General features: G+C 44.3%; 1 protein-coding gene across 1 annotated transcript in view; it reads left to right on the top strand.

The window, feature by feature from the left end:
• UBE2O (ubiquitin conjugating enzyme E2 O) overlaps nt 1–18,404 on the top strand; it is a 738,495-nt gene that overhangs the window by 667,923 nt on the left and 52,168 nt on the right. Inside the window, exons 15-16 of the mRNA XM_069200225.1 lie at nt 4,895–5,031; nt 5,253–5,456. Coding sequence (XP_069056326.1) covers nt 4,895–5,031; nt 5,253–5,456 — 341 coding nt within the window. The remainder of the gene's footprint in view (nt 1–4,894; nt 5,032–5,252; nt 5,457–18,404) is intronic.

Here is an 18,404-nt window from a genome sequence, read left to right as displayed (position 1 = left end):
TTACCACACCAACAGCTCAGGGCCGGTCAGGTGCAGAGGTCAAAGAGGTGCCCAAAACACACAGGCGCCTATGGAGAACAGGGGTGCTCTGATTCTAATCTGCCAACAGGTAAGTACCCGGGTCCTCGGGGGGTAGACCGGGGGGGTTTATAGAGCACTTGGGGGGACACAGGTAGGCACACAAAACACACCCTCAGCGGTACAGGGGCGGCCAGGTGCAGTGTGTAAAGCAAGTGTCGGGTTTTGTATTGGTTTCATTGGAGGGACCCGGGGGTCACTCTAGTGGTACAGGGGGGCTTCTCGGGCCAGCCACCACCTGGGCTCGGCAGAGGGTTGCCTGGGGGTCACTCCTGCACTGAACTTCGGTTCCTTCTGGTCCTGGGGGCTGCGGGTGCAGTGCTTGGTCCGGGCGTCGGGTCCCTTGTTACAGGTAGTCGCGGTCAGGGGGAGCCTCTGGATTCCCACTGCAGGCGTCGCTGTGGGGCTCCAGGGGGGGTCGTCTCGGGCTACTCACGGGGTCGCAGTCGCCGGGACTCCTCCCTGTGGTGTTGGCTCTCTAGATCTCGAGCCAGGGGCATTAGGTGCAGAATGTGAAGTCTCATGCTTCCGGTGGAAAGAGTGAGGTCTTTGAAGTTGTATAAAAGTTGCAAGTTTGTTGCTGGTTGTTGAGCAGAGCCACTGCTCACGGGAGTTTCTTGGTCGTGGGATGCAGGGCAGTCCTCTGAGGCTTCAGAGGTCGCTGGTCCCTGTTGGATGCGTCGCTGGTTGCAGGTTTTCGAGTCAGGAGACAGGCCGGTAGGGCTGGGGCCAAAGCAGTTGTCGTCTTCCGTTGTCTCTGCAGGACTTGTAGGTCAGCAGTCCATCTTGTTTCAGGTTGCAGGGATCTGATTTCCTGGGTTCTTGTGTGCCCCTAAATACTAAATTTAGGGGTGTGTTTAGGTCAGGAGGGCAGTAGCCAATGGCTACTGTCCTGGAGGGTGGCTAACACCCTCTTTGTGCCTCCTCCCTGAGGGGAGGGGGCACATCCCTAATCCTATTGGGGGAATCCTCCAAAATCAAGATGGGGCTGTCCTGACTGGTGGGTGACTGCTCATTGTTTTTCTCATTATCTCCCCTGGACTTGCCGCCAAAAGTGGAGACTGTGTCCAGGGGGCAGGCATCTCCACTAGCTGGAGTGCCCTGGGGCATTGTAAAACGAAGCCTGAGCCTTTGAAGCTCACTGCTATGTTTTACAGTTCCTGCAGGGGGAGGTGTGAAGCACCTCCACCCAGAGCAGGCTTTGTTTCTGGCCTCAGAGGGCACAAAGGCCCTCACCCCATGGGGTCAGAAACTCTTCTCTCAGCAGCAGGCTGGCACAAACCAGTCAGTCCTGCACTGAAGGATTGGGTAAAATACAGGGGGCATCTCTAAGATGCCCTCTGTGTGCATTTTTAAATAAATCCAGCACTGGCATCAGTGAGGGTTTATTATTCTGAGACGTTTGATAACAAACTTCACAGTATTCAGTGTAGCCATTATGGAGCTGTGGAGTTCGTTTTTTGACAAACTCACAGACCATATACTTAATATGGCCACACTGTACTTACAATGTCTAAGAATAGACTTACACTGTAGGGGCATATTGCTCATGCACCTATGCCCTCACCTGTGGTGTAGTGCACCCTGCCTTAGGGCTTTAAGGCATGCTAGAGGGGTGACTTATCTATGCCAAAGACAGTATTTTGGGTGCATGGCATCCTGAGGGGGATGCCATGCCGACTTTGCCTTTTTCTCCCCACCAACACACACTGCAGTGTGTCTGTGTTAGGTGAGGGGTCCCTCATGGTGGCACAACACATGCTGCAGCCCTTAGGGACCTTCCCTGGTCACAGGGCCCTTGGACCCACTGGTACCTTTTACTAGGGACTTATCTGTGTGCCAGGGGTGTGCCAATTGTGGAAACAATGGTACATTTTTAGTGAAAGCACACTGGTGCTGGGGCCTGGCTAGCAGGGTCCCAGCACACTTCTCAGTCAAGTCAGCATCAATATCAGGAAAAAAGTGGGGGGTAACTGCAACAGGGAGCCATTTTCCTATAGTCGCCTTTTGGGACGTAGCAACCAATAGGATTCCTACCCATCCCCCTCCCTTCTCCCTGGGATGTAGGACACCTTGATTTCTTCCCAATCTTACTTTTTTAATTTGACAGATGAACTCTGAACACTCACTCTGTATTTTTAATATAAAGTCATTGTCAAATCTCAGAGAGTTTGACTGAAAAAGATACATTATTTTAGACAATGCTAACACCTTAAGTTCTGCTGTTCTCCATACCCATGGAGAGTGCAGTGTCTTCAACTCACTAGTTCCATCTTGACCAGCCTCTGCAAAGCAAGGGCATCAGTAACTTTGGTTGGTGGCAATGTCTGGGCCAGGTAATCCCCAGATGTTTGCACATCATTAGAACATTGTAATGGGGTTGATCCAGCTAGTGAGCTCAGCACCCTAGCTTGACAATGAGAGGTTAAGGACTGGTGACTTAGGGTTTGCCTTGAAGCAGAAGACCCTGCAATAGGGTTGGAACTCTTCTTGGAGATTAGGCAGAGAAGACTATAGTTATATCACCAGGGCATAATCAGCAAAGATAGTAAGCTTAAACTTCCCAGCCTACATTTTTATGCCCTTATGCCAAGTATTTTTTCAGATGCGCGGTGCTAATTAATCTAGTGGTAGCACAAACAATGGAGGAGAGTATAGAAATCATTGCCTATTTGCTGTTTGTATTGGGATCCATCCTGTAAGGGTGCCATTCACTTATTCATGCCTTAGGAGCCTGATAATCCAGCCAGAATCCAGAGAAGGAAAATCTACCAGAATTCCATCGCCCTCAGTACATCTCTCATGAAATCAGAAATATATTGACAAATTACTTCTTTTCAAATAGCAAGTGACCCACAGACTTGCACCCTGTCACCACACCCTCCAACACCCCGTGCCCCCAGCTTGCAACTAAAGTCAGTCGTAAGCATTGATTTTTTTTTTCTTTTTTTTTTCTGCGTTGTCTCCCCCTTCCTTGCCCCTTCCCCCCCTACCAATACTTACCGGGTCTAGAAATATTAAAGACTGCTTCAGACTTTGTGCCCTGCCTACCTCTGTGGATGCCAGCTATTTAGCATCTATGCTTATGGCTTACGAATTCTGCTTCCACTGGATACATTTTCATTGTACCAGTTTGAGCCCATCAGTTTTTTGCAGCCGGTCCCCTGTGTTGGCCATTCACTTTTGCTTTTACAGCATCCCATGGGGCTGTTGTAGACACTTCCCCCCCCCCCCATTGTTTTTGGGTAGGAAATAGGCAATGCTTTGACCTCTAAACTCAAACACAACCACCTGGTCTTTCAGAGCAGCATAATTGAGGCATCATCCCATCCCACTCACATCCCAGTTCATAGACTAGTCTAGTGTGCACATGACCAGACCATGATCCAACGATGTCATTGGACTCTGGTTGACTTTCAGTATTTCCGTCACTAACCTCTTATCCAGTAGGGTATGATCTAGTCCGGCATAACATATTTGCTACAGATTAGTGAGAGTAGGTAATTTTCAGCAGTAGTCTAATGCAACCCATCAATCACCCCTACATGTAATCTAACCATTGTTTCTCTACCCCTCATATCTCTCTTCGGTCTCTGAAACTATTTTCTTGTCTTCAGTACCATTAATGACTTGGGTAATATTATGTCCATCAGTATTCTCTTAGTTTGTGTACTGTGTCTCGCAGGAAGGCTTCCTGTTCCTTATTAGGGGCATAATGTAAATGCTGTGATAGGTGGCCTGCCCCTGAGTGTTCCCTTTAGAGGCCCCCAATTGCCATCTTTGTCTCTACTGTAGTTGAAAACTCTAAAATTAATGCTATTGTTTATTAAGACACCTATACCTGCAATAGCCTTCTCTTTCATCGGAGAAATAAAAAACATTTTGTGTGCGCTCCTATCTGGAGCCCATCCATTTCTTGTTTGCTTCAAGGAAATGGGTGTTAACATATAATGCAGGCATCCTCTCCTAACAATTTGCGTTCATGCATGTCAAGGATCTGTGTTGCATACAGTGCCACTCCCAGACCCCTGTTGTATTACAGAAGACTGCAGACACTTGTGTGTCCCTTTCTGTAATACAGATTGCACTGGTAGACATACTGCAACTGCACAATCTTTAGAGAGCTTTCCCTCATTAGCTTGGGGTTTGGTCCCCTGTAAATAAGGTAAACACAACTTTTCCTTTGTGCAATGCCATATTATGGTCACAAATGCAGAGTCAGAGGAAGTCCGAAGGCTCACTGATTGCACCACAAAAAGTTGACGCAGCGCGTCCCGTAAGTGCAACCCTCCAGAGGTGGGAAAGCGGGTCCCATGGACCCTCCAGACATCTCCCCTGCAGGTGGATGCAGACACTCGCTGCAACTGCCTGCATATGGGGATCACTTTCCCACATTTGAAGCTTACATACTTGTTTCTCTGGATGGTATAAGCTTTGTGTGTGGAAAGTGTGCTTACCTTTGTGCATTCAGACTTGTAACCTGTACTTATTACCCAGGTCTCCTTGGGATTGGTTTGTTTTGTCGCTCCTCATTTCGGAAATTATATACCATGTTTGTGATGTAAACATGCTTTCAAAATGTTTTCAGCAAACAGATTGAAAGCTCAATGTGGACTATGTGGCTGTCTAAGTTTGATTGCTAAAAGTACCACAAGTGCATTGTTTTACCACCACACATATTGTTTAGCTCTCAGGTGTACTTCTTCTTATGTTCTCTTACTATGCAAATTTGTATACTTTTAAATTCCTTCCTCCAGTAGTGGAGAATTTGGTTATACCTTTTTTTTGTTAACCAGAGTGCTGTCCCTTTCCTTAGATACCCATGCCTTTAAGAAAATGGAGTTCCAGCCTCCAGAAGCAAAGAAATTCTTCAGCACTGTTCGAAAAGAGATGGCCCTGCTGGCAACCTCCTTGCCAGATGGTATCATGGTGAAAACCTTTGAAGACAGAATGGTAAGCCTTTCTGGCCCTACATTTTCATTTTTTACCGGTTTGAAGTGCCTGCAGTTTAACAGTGCAGAAAGCTGCGCTCCAGATTGGAGTATTTGGGATCAGGCTTAGAAGTAGAATAACAATATCAGCAGGAGTATATAATGGTGGTGGCACCTGTTTGAAGCTTCAGCATTACGCTCCAAGGGGGAACACAGTTCTAAAGCTTGCTTCTGTCCTTGCAGGATCTACTTTCTGCTCTTATTAAAGGGCCTACTCGCACCCCTTATGAGGACTGCCTCTTTCTGTTTGACATCCAGTTGCCCAACATCTACCCAGCTGTTCCACCTCTGTTTCGTTACCTCTCCCAGTGTAGTGGGCGTTTGAATCCCAACCTCTATGACAACGGCAAGGTCTGCGTTAGCCTCCTGGGGACTTGGATTGGGAAGGTAAGCACGATCAATTTTGACACAAACGAAAAAGTACAAAATAGAGCCCTGTTTCCTTGTGCCAAAGGTGTGAGGTCTTTATGTTCTAGTGGGTGCTTTGTTAAAGGTATTTAAAAAGCCTTTTCTGGTCAGTGTTTGTGAAGTGACTTTGTTGCAATTGAAGGGGGCTCTGATATTTGCACAATTTGTATTACTAGGTAGAGCTAACTTTAGTGCTGTGGAGTAAATCTCTTTAGTTGGCGCTTTCGATACTCTGCCAAGTTTCAGTTGCCTAAATATGCAGGCCTTAGTTCTAGCTTCACTGTGCTTCTGTGATAAGATTAGCTTGTTGACCTACCTTTGCCTCCAGATACCTAATGGTTTTGGTGATGGAATGAGGATATGTGCTTTAGCTAAAAATGTTTCTGCATGCAGTGCCCCCAACAGAAGCCCTAAAGCCACGAAGTATTTTACATCAGTGTGTCTTTCAACTTGAAGTATGGATTTACTGTATGGTGTAAGGGCTATTCAAAGCACAGGCTTTTTTTTATCCACTTCTGTTCACATATAAATTCCTTCCTTGCTAATTAATGTTACTACTGTACTCCCTCGCCAATGTTGCAGAGGTTTATTTTCAAACACTGCAAGAGATGTGATGCTATCGTCCATGAGACCTTTGCTCTTAGGTTCTGTATACTGCGTCTAGATGCTGTTGGCAACAATTCTTTAATGCATTGCATGACATGCTTCCCAGCTCTCGGGGTCCTGAGTGGCCAGTAACCTAAACTAAGTACCTCTGTTCTGTGGTCTGTATGAGGTTACTTGACCTCCAGAAAAACATGACAAAAGTGTTCCTTTTACCTGTCCCACTCAGAGTTCGATGTATTGGAAAGAAAACCACTATTTAGGCCTTTGCAGTAAGAAAAGAGGGAAAGGGAGCTGATTGTTTTGTTTTCTCTCTCACAATTCACTAATATATGTATTATCACTTCTTCATAAGGTTTAACCTCTTATTCTCTGATCTATCCCGCAGTAATGTATATGGTAACCATGATTTCAAATAGTTGGGGGTTACTTAGTTGTAGGACCCTCTGCTCAAAAATAGAATTCAAGTTTGAATCACAGTAGAGTCACAGTCTGAATCCCTTTGTCGCTCCGACCTTGACCCCCTTATAACATAGTCAGTCCCTTGACAGCATGTGCTCTATCTATTCACTATGTGTGTATCTGTCCCTTTGAAGCTTGGGCCAGCTGGTTGTATCATGAGGTGTGAGATCTCATTAAGCCGCTTTTGCTGGCTTAGGCAGGAAATATCCCAGGTTTCCAAGGTATTAAAATAAAAATAGGTATTTCAAGTCCTATTGAATTTTTCAACTTTTCAGGCCAAATTATCTGGAAGATTTTATTTTTAAACTAATGATTGCCACCATATGAGATCCAAATAATGATTAAATATATGCTTATAATTATGGGGTGTTTAGTAGTGCAGAATGGTTGACCAGGGCATTTTTTAATCTGCATGCCGTGTTTTGATTTATGTGGATACCTATCCTGCTCCACCTTTCAATAACTAACCCAGAGGCAAGTTAACCTGCACTTACACTTTTGGTTTAGAAAAGGCTTGTTATTCATGTTTCATTGTTTCCTCTTGTCAGCTGAAGCACTGGCAGTTAAGTCAGCCCAACCCCAGCACAACAATGGATGCACTATCAGGACTAAGGCACATCAGTTTAGCGTGTAGTTTGGCCTGCCCATTTTGTAGGATGATCAACATTCAACCACTGTATTGCAACAAAGTTGAACACAGTTTGTCACATGAATACAGTCATGATCAGTTCTTCCTCACAAAAGCTAAGTATGTTTTTAAAATTAATTAAACCAGTTCTCTTGCATGGGAATCTCCATTGTAGTCATAAGCACTCAGTAGTCCTGCCCACATGCAGGGACTCTGGAGCACTTTTTCAATAATTTATCTTCTAAAGTGTAGATATTTGCATTTGTTCGGGAAGGCCTGCAGAGTCCCCTAAGAGAGTAAAATGTTATGCAGCCTACAAGAGTAGGCTACAATGACCCAATTCTTCATATTATACTTAAAAAAGGGGTCAGGAGAATTATATGTACATTTAATTTCATGATGTTTTGGTAAAACAGCATAACTGTCTTTCTCAAATCCTTTTTAGAAGGAGTATAGAGATAAATTAGGACAGTGTGGCCCCATAGGCAGTCATTATGAGTTAAAAAAGACTGTGCCTTCAAGAACCCAGATACCACCAGTATCTCATCATGCTTAGCATGTGGCAGTTGCTTCAGTTGTTTTTTTCCCAGCTCCTGCTGACGGGATCCTTGAGCATTGAGCTCATCCTTTTTAGGCTTTTTCTCATCAAAAATGTTCCAGTACAATTTAGTGGCCACTTTTGACATTTCTATCTCTTCCTGCCTTTTTCTGTTTCATGACAGAAAAGTAAGGTGTTTTGTCAAAATGCCTTCGTTATTTGACAAGCGCCCAGCCTGTGGGAGGAAGATGGCCAAAATGGACCCTCATGAAGTCTGCATCATATGCCTTCCAGCATCTCATCACTGCACTAACTTTTTGTGATGCACCTTATGAGAAAGGGAGAAGATTTGGCTCCATTGTGCTGAGGAGAGACGGCGGCAACAAGCAAAGGCTGGAGATGGGACCTCAGAGTGAGGGGAAGGTCAGCCTTCCACCAGGGCTCTGTCATCAACTTCTGAAGGACATGGGATGTCCGTAAAGCAGGTTCCTGTGCAAAAACGACATTGGTCCTGGTCGACGTTGAGAGGGTCTATATCGAGGCAAGGTATGGCTACTACTTGTTCGCCGTCAAGTTCGGGTCGACATCGAGAAAACAACTTTGTCGAGGCAACACCAGTCAACATAGAAGGCCCATACACCATTGACGTCCAGACTGCGAACGAGGAGTGTCATCATCAGGAAGGAGTGGATTGACGTTTAGGCGTCATAATAGAATGTTATCACGAGCAGTGTCTATTGTGAATCTTTGATTCCGGAATGATTTTCTTATCTTCGATAAACACCTTATGTCCTTCAGTGTTTATTCTTGACAAGACATTTGCTTTCCCATTTTTGTTTCTAGGATGGTAAGTGATTACAAAGTTGTAATCTGCAAAATAGGGTGACCATCGAAGTTGTCTAGGAGTACGAGTTCTCACAGACTTTAGAAATTGTAAATTCTTGTGGTCAGTAAACACTGTTACTATATGTTTAGCTCCAAGCAGGTAGTGTCTCCATTCTTTGAATGCATCTTTTATGGCTAACAATTCCTTTTCAGTGATTGTATAATTTACTTTGGCTGGTAACAGCTTGCAAGATCTGTAAGCACTGGATGCAGTTGACCTCTGTGATAAAATTCCCCCAATTGCCAGATCGGAAGCTTCTGTCTCCAGATGAAGGGTCAGCATGCAGCAGGATAGGGGCAGAAGTAAAACTCTTTTTCAAGGACTGAAAAGATTCCTCTGCTTCTGTTGACCAGACAAATGGAACTCCTTTTCTCAACATTTGTGTGAGTGGAATAACCTTTTGGGAAAATTCTTTAATGAACCTTCTGTAGAAGTTGGCAAACCCAATGAAACTTTGAATTTCCTTCACTGATGTTGGGGATGGCCAGTTGATCACTGCCTTGGTCTTTTGTTCATCCATGGTTATACCCACTAGGAAAAGGATAAACCCTTAGAAATCTACCTTTTGAACATTTAAGGTGCATTTCTCAAGCTTCACATACAGATAGTTTTTTCTTAAACATTGTAACACGCCCCTCATATGCTCGTTGTGCTCTTGCGCTGAGTAAATCAAAATATCATCTATGTAAACTATGGCACATTTATCTATGAACTCACTCAATACATCATTGATAAATTGTTGAAAGGCAGCCGGAGCGTTGCACAAACTATATGGCATGACTTGATACTCGAAGAGCCCATACTTAGTTCTAAAAGCTGTTTTTCATTTGTCTCCTTCCTGGATACGAATAAGGTGATAAGCTCCTCTCAAGTCCAATTTTATTTACACCTTAGCCCCTTTTACTTGGTCAAGAAGGACTGAAATTAGTCGTAGCGGATATCTGTTTTTAATGGTTATCTGTTTCAAGGCTGTATAGTCAATACAGGTTCTCAAATCTCCTACGTTTTTGGGTACTAAGAATAAGGGAGAAGACTCAGGAGACTGTGAAAGACAAATAAACCCACTTTTTAAGTACTTGTGAATATACTCCTTCAGATGTTCATTTTCCTGTTCTGTTAAGGCGTAGATTCTACAAGGCAGATTAGCCCCTGGCTCCAATTCTATTTTGCAGTTCTATGGCCGATGAGGTAATTTTTCTGCCTCTACTTCATTGAATACATCTTGATACACCTCAGGAATTTCTCCAGTGCATATCCTACAAATAACTAAACCAGCTTCACGTAAACCAAGGGCTGGACTAGATACTCTGGATGGTGAAACTTGACTGAAACAATTTCTTGTGCAGTAGTCTGAATTCATTTCTACAGATCTCGTTTCCCAATTTATGGTGGGATTGTGCTCGGTGAGCCATGGGAGTCCCAAATGAATTTGGAACTGAGGAGCGTCTATCAAATGGAATCGCAAGATTTCTCAATGCCTTTCTTTAGAAATGAGCTCCACCCATTCAATATGATTTATTGTTGGACCAGAGGTGAGGTTTGTTCCATCTACTGCTCTTACAGCTTCACTTCTTGACTTTTGTATTGCTCTCAAACCAATCTTGGCAGCAAATCTTATATCGCAAAAGTTCCCTGTGGCGCCTGAATCTATCATTACTGATACATTGGGTGGGATTCTCTCCCCGAATTTTAACATCATGGATAAGGTAAGATTGGGAGCAGACTGCAAGGTATGGGCCGGCTGATGAATCTTTGGAGCACTCACCAATCCAACTCCTCCTACTGGTGGTGCTGCAAGTTTTTCGTTCAGGGATTGCTTCGGTTTCTTTGGACAGATCTTCACAAAATGCCCTCTTGCTCCACAATACATACAAAAGTTATTTACTCTCCTCTTTTCTTTCTCTTCCTTAGAAAGAGGTCCCTGACTGTTCCTATCTGCATCAGTTCTACCCCCAGAACCACTGGCTGAAGTTCTTAAGCTGTCTTCATTCCATCAAATCTAGGAACACTTGGACAAAAACCTCTTGTCTTCTCTCCTCTCCTTTCTGTTTGCCTATAGTCAGTTCCCAGAACTAAATCTATTAATGCTGAAATCTCTGTGGGTCGATTTGGAATCTGGGATAATATGTCCTTGAGCTTGTTTTTTATCCCTCTATAAAACAAGGCCACCCCCTTGTCTTCTGGACAATCTGTCTCGATAATCAGCTTATTGAACTGGGCTAGGTAAGTCACCAGCTCCTTATTAACCTGCTGCAATTCCAACAATTCATTATCAGTGGCTTAGGAGATTCTTCTATCAAAAATCCTCAGGAATTCCTTCTTGAATTCTTCAAAATCGAATGGATGCATCCTTAGACACTAGTGGCATGGACCAGGCAGTGACATCTCCACAGAGATAAGATAACACGAAGGCCACTCAGGATTGTGCATCAGGGAAAATCCCATACGGCACATGAAATGCAGTGAACATTGGGTTAGGAACATTTTAGCCTTTTGGGTGTCTCTATTAAAATGTTCTCGGGGGCCCAATGGAATCACTGGGAACAACGAGTGAACTACCTGAGTTGCATTTCTAGGATTTAGCGTGGATGTGGAACTCTGAACGTCTAGTGAAGGGCTTGTCGCACTAAATCCCAAAAAGTATCCACCCATCTTAGTAGTTAATTCTGTGGTTTATTTTCTGGACTCCACTAAATCTTACCCTTACTTTTATTCTCCTCTCTAAGTGTTATTAATCACTTTTAGATAATTTTTAGAATCCCTTCCAGATTTTTTCAATCTAATCCTTCAGCCATTCTGCTCGGGTGAATAATTTATCTTGGGCACTTCACTCTGTCACAAGCGGTATCAATTGCAAATCTTCACATGAGCAGAATGACGCCTTGAGCCCAATGCCTCTCAAAAGTTCTCAGTCCCCAACTATATTCTTATCTGGAGACTAAAAAAAACTCTTAGTGGGGAAAGGAGTTGGGGATGAAAAAATCGACTGCCTGGTCCTCTACTCTGCGCTCGTCCATCACTTTGCCTGTTGTTTATGAGGACTCAGTTGGTTATGTTACTCAAGCTGTAAGATAAAGTAAAACATTAATACTCTAAGTCGTACTTTCTCCATTACTTTTAACTAGGATTAATCTTTTTTTTATTAAGTTAACTTTTAGTGTGACCTTCCCCAGTGCACAGAGGCGTTAGCTTCTCTTCTGTGTTTGCAATTAATGGTAAAAATTGCAATGAAACTTCACCTGTGGCATTTTTTGGTATGAGATTATACAACTCATGTTTTCATATTCTTTTCCTCGTTTCCTTCTTTTCCTCTTTATCTTTGATTGAAACGAGTATTGTAGGAGAAAACCTGTTCTTCACAATTTTCACATGACAGAAAACGAATGTTCTTGAAATAACTGCTCTTCTGCTCTTTACAGTTTTCTCATGACTAAAACGAATGCACTAGGAATTACTGCTCTTCACCTTTTGCATATGACAGAAAACAAGTGTTCTTGAAATAACTGTTCTTCCTGTTCTATAATATTTTCTCAGGACTAAACGTATGCTCTAGGAATAACTGCTCTTCACTATTTTTAATAGGACAAAAAAAGAATGTTCTTGAAAATACTGTTCTTCCTGCTCTTTACTATTTTCTTATGACTAAAACGATTGTTCTGGGAAGTAAAGGTTTCTGTCTTGAAACAGGAACTCCTAAGAATGAATTCTCTCTCTCTCTCTCAGAATACTTGCGTGACGGCAACAATTGACTCAGGAAAACAAATGCTCGACTTTTCCAGAAAGGTTTCTGTCTCTCAAAATCTCCTCAGTGAAGTGGGCCGCTTCAGAGGCTGCACATGCACTTCACATCACTCAGCTGTCCACAAAAGCTCCTCCAGCCGCAACACTTGAACGGCAGCCTTGACACTCAGAGGCTGCCATTTTGAGAGCCATCCAATTCCAGTAAACTCTCCATAATGAAGTTTGCAGATTGTGGGGTGTCACCAACTTCGAAGAACCACCAAAACCTGGAGAGGGGGAGCCGGAGAAACCAAGGATTTTCTTACTGTCAATGTTGTGGAGTTTTTCAATGTCGAGGAGACCCAAGGAGTCAAGGAAGAAGAAAATAATCTGTTCAGCTTCAGATTCTCTGTTCGAGAATGTATATGCCTTCTCCCATTGTGGTTCCATCTTCATCTCCATCTTCTCCACCTACGCCACTTCCTCTGCTTCCACCACCTCCATCACCATCAATGTTGCCTCTTGCACCACCACAACCAGCATCGCCTCCTCCTTCACCACCGACAGCCCCTCATACCAACGGCTCCAAGAAAAAAAAGAAATACCGTCCTCAAGATCCCCTATTCCTCTGGTCCTCCTCCAGACACCAGGTAATTTTAGCAGCAAAAAGCACCACTCTACTTCATCATCATCTGTTCCTCCTCATAAGGAGAGTAAACAAATTGGACTCTGTAGGCCGCAAAGTCTACAGCACTGCCCCAACGACAGTGAAAGCAGCTAGTGGACATATACGACAGATCCCTCTGGGACTTCATCCAACATTTCACAGAACATCTGCTCAGAGACATAAGGAAGGATTTCATGGACATAGTTAATGAGGACGCAGTGGTCTCCAATCAAGTGATAAGTGCAGCAGTGGATACTTCCTTTTGAGCCTCACTTGAATACTGTCACGGAGTGACCCTAAGGAGACGTGCTTGGCTCAGTTTGACATCCCTTAAGCTGATGTTGCAATTACAGATACATTGCCATTCTCAGGTTCCACACTCTTTGGAAATCAAACTGATGATGAGATGGCGCGAACGAAAAGTGAAATGGAAAACCTTAAAGCAGTGGGTCTAGAGATACCAAAAGAACTAAGAAAATCTTTCAGACCCTACTAACGCCGTTTTTACTCTCCGAGGGTTCAGACCCCTCACTGGTATGCAGGTCAATCTCCTCAACAACACCCAAGGTCGTACTAGCAGCTGTGAAAGCAGACAAGAGGACGCTGTACCCAACAGTCTGCTCAGGGGGGTCACTGGGCAGCAGCATCCAAGCCATGAGCCCTTCCTTCCCCCGCTTCCATTACCCACTTTGGTAGGGGGAAGCATTCCTCATTATTTGACAGTGACATCACGTAAGACAGCTTGGTTCTGAATATTGTTATAAATGGGTATTGTCTCCGGTTCACCAGCCCACCAGTATCCATACCTCCAAAATCTTCCAATTTCCATTTCACATTGATACGGTCGGAAGTAGACTTCCTCTCACAAAAGTAGCCAGTGGATCCTGTCCTCAGAGACAAGGGGGGGGGATGGACATTTACTCCATGGACTTTCTGGTGAAAAGAAAGACCAGACAAATTCAGAACCTTACTCGACCTCAACATAGCCAACAAGTGGATTCGGTGAGAAAAGTTCTGGACGCTGGTATTACATTAAATCTTTTTTCAACTACACCAGGGACATTGGCTTTACTCCGTCAACCTTCAAGATGCATACTTTCATGTTCCAATCGCCAGAAGGTATCGTAAGTTTTTAAGGTTCATTGTGGGACAGGACCATTACCAGTACTCAGTGCTCCCATTTGGTCTAAAGTAAGCACCCAGAACATTCTTTAAGTGCATGGCGGTAGTGGCGGCCCATCTCAGGAAGCACATAATCTTCAACTGCCTAAACGATTGGCTCATAAAGAAGTCAACTTTGCAAGAAGCCCAACTTCATTTCAACTGAACCTGCAATCTCTTTCAGTGATTGGGGCCTCATATCAACCACAGCAAGTCCACATCTACTCTGGCTCAGACTTCGCATTACTTGGGAGCCTCTATCAACACCATTTAGGCAAAAGTGTCCTCTTCAGAGGAGAGACTCATATCGATTCTTCAGTGTCACCGTCTCATGAAGATAACTCATCCAACAGTGAGGGCAATATCGTCTCTTCTTAGCTCTATGGCCTCCTGTATCTTCCTCACTCCAAATGCTTTTCTACACATGCAACCTCTCCAAGATTGTCTCAAGAACCAGTGGGACCAATTAACGGGCAACTGGGAGGACAAAATCAAGCTGTCCCTTCATGCAAAACAGTCCCTAAAGTGGTGGTGATCTTCAGCCAATCTCCTGCAAAGGATGCAGTTTCACCAACAGGTCCCCTCTCAGACCATAGTGTTGAATGCTTCGCTACTAGGATGAGGAGCCTACATGGATCACCTCCAAATTCAGGACACATGGTTCAGAGAGAGATGTCCTATCATATCACTCCTCGAGCTCCGCACAGTTCATCTAGTGCTCAAAGCGTCTCACCCATCATCCACGAGCAACACCCTGCTTTTTTTGACACAGTACAACCACCATATGCTACCTCAACAAGTGGGGGGGAATGAGGTCCCATGCCTTGTCACTCAAGGCTCAGGTGATTTGGAAGTGGCTATTGGCCAGGAACCTGAATGTTACGGCGACTCACCTCCCAGGTGTCCAAAACGATCAGGCAGACTCTCTCAGCAAAGTTCTGGATGAAATCCATGAATGGGTCTTGCACAACGATATCATACAAAGTATCTTCCAAATGTGGGGCACTGCAACCATCGACTTGTTTGCCACCGCAGAAAACAAACAATGCTGTGGCTTCATCTGGAGTTACTACCATCCAGTGACACTGGGGAATTCCCTATAGATCGACTGGTCTGGCATATTTCTTTATGCCGATTTCCCTGATCCCGGCAGTTCTCACCAAGCTATCCCACTCAAGAACCAAGATGTTACTTGTAGCTCCGGAGTCAGTGGTGGTTCACAGACCTGCTTCACCGATCTCAGACGCCAGATAGTTCACTCCAATCTCTCCTCCTAGAACTTGGCTTCATGGTTCCTGCGCTAGTACAATACAGACATTTGAACCTGCCACAAGACTGCCTTGAAATCCTCAAGGAGGCTAAGCGGCCTTCCACCCATTCCGCATATGCCATAAAGTGGAACAGATTTTGCATTTGGTGTTCCTCCAAGAACTCTGATCCTACTACTTGCCAAGAAGATGTATTTCTTCCGTACCTGCTACACTTGGCAAAACCTGGTTTGCAATTCTCTTCTATAAAGGTTCACTTGGCTGCTTTTATTGCCTATAGAAAATGTCCTTCAGCAACCTTTTTTTTTTCTTCGTCAAAATCCCTGTAATAAAGGGGTTTTAGAAGGATTGAAGGTTTTCCTTCCCATTAGGTGTCCTTCGCCTCCCTGGGAACTTAACATGGTCCTTTCATGACTTAAGCTGGAACCTTTTTGAGCTAATTCACAAGACTTCCCTGCAGAATCTTTTTTGGAAAATAGCTTTCCTTCTAGCTATATCATCAGGATGCAGGGTTAGCAAAATCCAAGCACACTGCTCTGACGAATCATACACAGTCTTCCACTCTAACAAAGTGGTCATGAGGACTCACCCGAAATTCCTCCCTAAGGTTATTACCAATTTCCATGTCATCCAGTCCATCTCATTACCAACATTCTTTCAGAATCCCTCTTCTCCCTTTGTGGACAGTGTTGAAATGTTATCTTGATAAGATGTGTGACATCCGCAAATCGAACCTATTGTTTATCAGCTATGGTCTGGTCTATATAAGGTTAGTCGCATCTAAACCGTCCATCTCCGGATAGTTTCCTGTTTGGTTGTGCTGTCAAACAGCTGACAAAGAGACTAAGGGGTAGACGAAAAGTTATGCAGCAGCTGTTGACATTTCAAAGAGGTACAGCGTAAAAGTTAAGGAAAAGGCTGCCGTCTCTTATTGTTTGTGTGGCTTGAGTGCCCAGTATTATTTCCTAAAACCGCTCTCAAATTCTGAAAGTCACCGCAGGGGTGTGAAGAGTGTAGATGAGGTGTGTGAGATGTTGGTCTACTTGAGGGTCTGGCTATACCCTTAGGCCGGGTACCTCTACCCGTTTCCCATCTGCTAAAATGAATTACAGGAGCCTAAACGTGGTGTCAAAACAGAAATTATGCAAGGATATGACATTTTCAACTCGTAAGCTCACATTCCCCTTTCAGCTGCTTACACAGTAAAGCACTGTTTTACCATACGTCAATTGTTAGAGGAGCTGCTCCAAAATTCCCCAAGATCTTTTTTTTTTTATTAAATCTTTATTTATATTTTAGTGTAGTCATTTACAACATAACAAAGTGTTCATCTTGCTGCAAACTTATCAATCACTTGACGTATTTAGGCGGTTGTATACAGTAAACAGTTCTGCACATTTCCCCTCCACCCTGAAACATCAGGTTATCAATCTATTCGCAGTCACTGCCTATGTTCATGTGATTCCGTTTTATTATGTCCCATCAGAGTGTCTCTCCTGTTTCAGGTTCGCTTGTTTCTATACCAGCAAGGTAGCGGTCATAGGCCTCCCAATATTTCTTCGGCCTAGTGGTGGGGGGGAGCATCTCACTATAATTGTCTGACTGTGTGTTACAGTATGCCATATCTCTATGCCACTCTTGTATTGTGGGGATTGGTCCGCGATCCCATCTCATTGCTATCTGTCATTTGGCTAATAGGAACCCCATCGCCAGTAGCCTGCGATTTTGAGCCGCTAATTGTTTATCCCAGCCCAAAAGTGCTGTCATCGGTTCGCAGGTCATCTGCTCTCAAGTGATACTATTTAGTTCCTTTGTAACTGCCTTCCAAAATTGCTGTACCATTCCGCACCCCCAGGACATGTGCAAGAATCCTGCCCGTTCCTCTCCACATCTGGGACAATTAGCTGTCTCTCTCAGTCCATATTGATAGAGTCGTAGGGGGGTATAATAGACTCTATTTAGATATTTAAAATGTATTAGCCGGTGTCGGCCGTTTAAGGATATGGATTTGGTTCTAGAGCAGCAGTATCGCCATTGTGCGTCTGTGGTCTGCACTTCTAGCTCTCTCTGCCACTCCAAGCGAGCTCTCGATAACTCATGTTGCCTAGCCCCCTGAACATGTGCATAGAGACAAGAAATCAGTTGGCGAGGTTGTTTTCCCAACAGTACCACCGAGAGGGCCTGTACCTCGGGGAGGTTCCTCCATACCCTCTCCCAATAGTTTCGTCAGAGCGTGTCTCACCCTGTGGTACTGATATCGGTGTAGGGAAGTGGGTGACTCCGTATCCCTTGCTATTGTGTCCCAGGTCTTCACTATGCGCTCTTCGAAGATATCTCCCATTTTGTCAATGCCAATTTTGCGCATGGATTGCACCAAACTACGGTCTCTCCCAGGAGAAAACCAGGCACAGCATTCTACCGGGGCATGCGTAGAATATAATAATACCAGCCCCTGCTTGTTAATGAGTTCATGCCATGCTCGTGTGACCGAATTTATGGACGCAAATTCCCTATTTCGTCTATGGGGTGTATGGAACAACCTGCTACTCTAGGGCAGCCAGTTCCCTCTCAATCCTTAGCCACGGGGGCCTCACCCGTCCCATGAAGCCACTCCTGTGCCACTGCTGCATGCGCCACTATGTAATATATCTCAAGGTCTGGGGCGCCCAATCCCCCCATCTCATATGGGAGTGTCAGTGTTCGCCAGTTCATGCAAGGTACCTTGTTCGCCCATGCCAATTTGATTAATAACGTTTTCAAAGCGGCAAAGTATGTCTTCGGCAGGACTATAGGTATATTTTGAAACGGGAATAAAAAGCGCGATAAAACCACCATTTTCATCAGTGCTATGCGCCCAAGTAATGACTACGGCAGTTTGATCCACCTTTCCACATCCATCGACAATTTTTTCAGTGCAGTTTCAAAATTATCCTCTATCACTCTCTTAGGGTCAGTATGCACTTGTATCCCCAGATATCTGACAGTGTTAGTCTC

Source organism: Pleurodeles waltl, chromosome 7, assembly GCF_031143425.1.
Source record: "Pleurodeles waltl isolate 20211129_DDA chromosome 7, aPleWal1.hap1.20221129, whole genome shotgun sequence".
NCBI classification, from domain to species: domain Eukaryota; kingdom Metazoa; phylum Chordata; class Amphibia; order Caudata; family Salamandridae; genus Pleurodeles; species Pleurodeles waltl.
This window is presented reverse-complemented; position numbering and strand designations above follow the sequence as displayed.